Source organism: Sinocyclocheilus rhinocerous, unplaced genomic scaffold (genome assembly GCF_001515625.1).
Source record: "Sinocyclocheilus rhinocerous isolate Xijiao unplaced genomic scaffold, SAMN03320098_v1.1 scaffold1384, whole genome shotgun sequence".
Taxonomy (NCBI): domain Eukaryota; kingdom Metazoa; phylum Chordata; class Actinopteri; order Cypriniformes; family Cyprinidae; genus Sinocyclocheilus; species Sinocyclocheilus rhinocerous.
The window spans coordinates 358,827-361,655 of record NW_015654942.1 but is presented as its reverse complement, the minus strand read 5'-3'; the positions used below and the strand labels follow the sequence as shown (position 1 = coordinate 361,655).

At 35.6% G+C, this 2,829-nt stretch overlaps 1 protein-coding gene across 3 annotated transcripts in view; it reads right to left on the bottom strand.

Moving 5' to 3' along the window:
* Window positions 1–2,829, bottom strand: part of LOC107717882 (ATP-binding cassette sub-family G member 4-like) — a 21,635-nt gene that overhangs the window by 17,323 nt on the left and 1,483 nt on the right. For all 3 annotated transcript variants that reach the window (XM_016524783.1, XM_016524786.1, XM_016524784.1), the window contains one exon: window positions 783–1,020. In XM_016524783.1, coding sequence (XP_016380269.1) covers window positions 783–1,011 — 229 coding nt within the window. In that variant the 5' untranslated portion in view covers window positions 1,012–1,020. The remainder of the gene's footprint in view (window positions 1–782; window positions 1,021–2,829) is intronic.

The window sequence follows — 2,829 nt, the reverse complement described above, 5'->3', positions numbered from 1 at the left end:
ACAGATTACACAGATTACAAGTTACCCTATTTAAAATGTAATAAGTAGTGTAACTATTTCAATTACTTTATGTAACTGATTACATTTGATTACTTTTAATTTCTTTTCTAAATCTGTAATGTTTTGAAACAGAGCTGTTTTTGACAAGGTAAAAAGGGTGTTGTTTTACACGACCACTGAGACCATTTCAAGAATACCCTAAAGAATCATACCAACTTGTGGAAGATCAATGTCCCTTTTAAAGCACAGCCACCACAAAATCAGACTTTAGCACCTCTTTTTACTTTGAGATCGTCCTGAGGTTAAATACAGATTTAAAACCATAACAAGAAATAGTTTAATAGCTATGATGCTGTTTTTGAAATCAAATCTTTGCATGACAGGAAACACAGGCATCTAACATTTAATCTTAAAAAAATAAAGCATATACATAAACCCAAATTGGAAATAAAACAGTTATCATATAAACGTGTCCTATTCTGTGTCCTAAACTCCTGAAACATTGGTGTCTCATATTTTAGAGCAGTCAATGCAATTTGGGAAATAAATTAATTAAATCTGTATGTGGGGGTGTGTGAAAAAATTCAGATGTAACCCCTTTGTAATCTTTAACATTTTCAAAAGTAACTGTAATTTAATTACACATTTTTTCTCAGTAACTGTAACTGATTACAGTTGAATTTATTTTGTAATTAAATTACGCAATTCCATTACATGTAACTAGTTACTCCCCAACACTGGTAATCATCACATAAGCTTCATCATGAGGATTCATGTATTACCTCGCCTCCTCCAACAGGGGCCCTCACGGATGGTGTAGGAGAGCTCTGTAAACTCCAAGTCCACTGCTGAACGCTGAGGCAGGTGAGAAAACCTCTGTGCCTCTGTGATATGGTTCTCCACCTTCTTCAGGTGGGTCAACATGGCAGCATCTGGAGGGGCTCCTCCCGCACGCTTGGTCTCCTCCATGGGAATGGAAACAGACCCCGGCTCTAAGGACTTCGCAGCCATACCAAGAGCCTGGGAAATGTGGGAGGATGCAATGAAAGAAAATGAGAAAATGGTTATCATGTGTAATAATGGCACATTTGTACAGAAGCATAGGAATATCTTTAGTCGCAAAACTACTATCTGCAATCAAATCTACCTCAAATGCAATCTGTTCACACATACACTTGCAGGGGAGAATATATCTTTGATGAGTGGTGTGTAATTTCACGCTCCTATTTGAGTTTGTGATACATATGTGAGGTTGAGCTGGAGCTCAGAGAAAAGGAGGAACAGAAAGGTAGCAAAATTATTCTGCCTCTTGAATGGAAACACAAATGAATCAGGGTGGTCATCATTCTGTATGAACATTCATTCATTCTCACCACATTACATTCTGATTTAATGAAGTGTTTTAAGTTAGGCCAGTTGAATGGCATTAGGACACAAACAATATTACCCCCAGACCATCAAGAAAGATGTTATTTTGAGCATGAAATCAGTGACAGAGGAAGCATCTGCTCAGACCTTAGAATTATGCACTTGGAGACCGTTTCAGTTAGTAGAGTAATTACCCTTGAAGCCAGCGTTTGATGCCGGCGTTTGAAGCTTTGATGGAAAACTTTATTCACTTTTGTGGGGGAAGCTCTCAACATTTCAAAAGAAATGCAGAGCTTTCCTGAGTACAATATGTGCTATTCTTTATTTAGATAATCTAACGATTTTTATAGAATTATCCTCCAATTTTGATTTAGTTGGATTCTCACATTTTCCTGCTGGATGTGGGAAGGCTGAGGTTGTAATTCCAGAAATGCTGTGAGGAGTAAGGATCCGATTACAACCTGACAACAGTATAGTGCTGATTCACATGAACTTTCTGAATGACATAGAATACGAAAATGCCACACACACAGAAACACACACACACATACACGCACACACACACACACACACAGTGTACACAAATATAGTAAATTATATCTTAAAAGAACCAGCTTTCTCAAGAACTTTTAATCACCTAAAGAAATTTTTTCGAATATAAAGAACCCTTATAAAGAACACTTTTGTACAATGGAAAGGTATAGATGTTTAAGGTTCTTCATAGAAACAAAGAATCTTTATTTTTAAGAGTGCAACAGTAACTTTATTAGTCTACACCGTACAAGAATTGCATTACACAAAATGTACACTGTAAAATCCAATAGTTTACCTTACTTAGATTTAGTTAGTTATCTTTACTTAGTTGTTATACTTACTAGGTTTTATTAAGTTACAGCTACTTTCAAGGCAAATAAAACAATTTACTTACTGTTTTGAGTGACACTTACTTAAAATATTCAAGTAGCCACAAAGGAACCAATGACATGAATAAAGCAGTGAGAGGCAGCCGTGCACTAATATGTTGCTAATGTGCAACATAACAACAGAAGAAGAAGAAAAGAAAACGAGTCTTAATAGACTTTTCACTCATTTCCTCCATGTCTGCAGTTATCTTTCACTAGTTGCATTCACTCGTTTCCCAAAGTCATCTTGAATGTTGAATTCTCAATACAACTGAAATATCTGAGAGAACATCACATAAGCTAACTTTATAAATAGATGTTGATTTTCCTAAAATGTGTGTTTTTTTTAACTCACCATTATAGTGATTAGCGTTCCCTTTGGTTGGGCACTTTGAACTTGGTTTACTATAATTTATTTCCTGTTAATGTAGTAATGCATTATGAAGTGAGTAGCTATACTAAGTCATGAGTAAACCTAAATGAAAGGATCAAGTACCCCCTACAGTTATTTTTTAGTTACTAGAACTCTCGTGTAAGTAAACTATACTAACTAAGCATC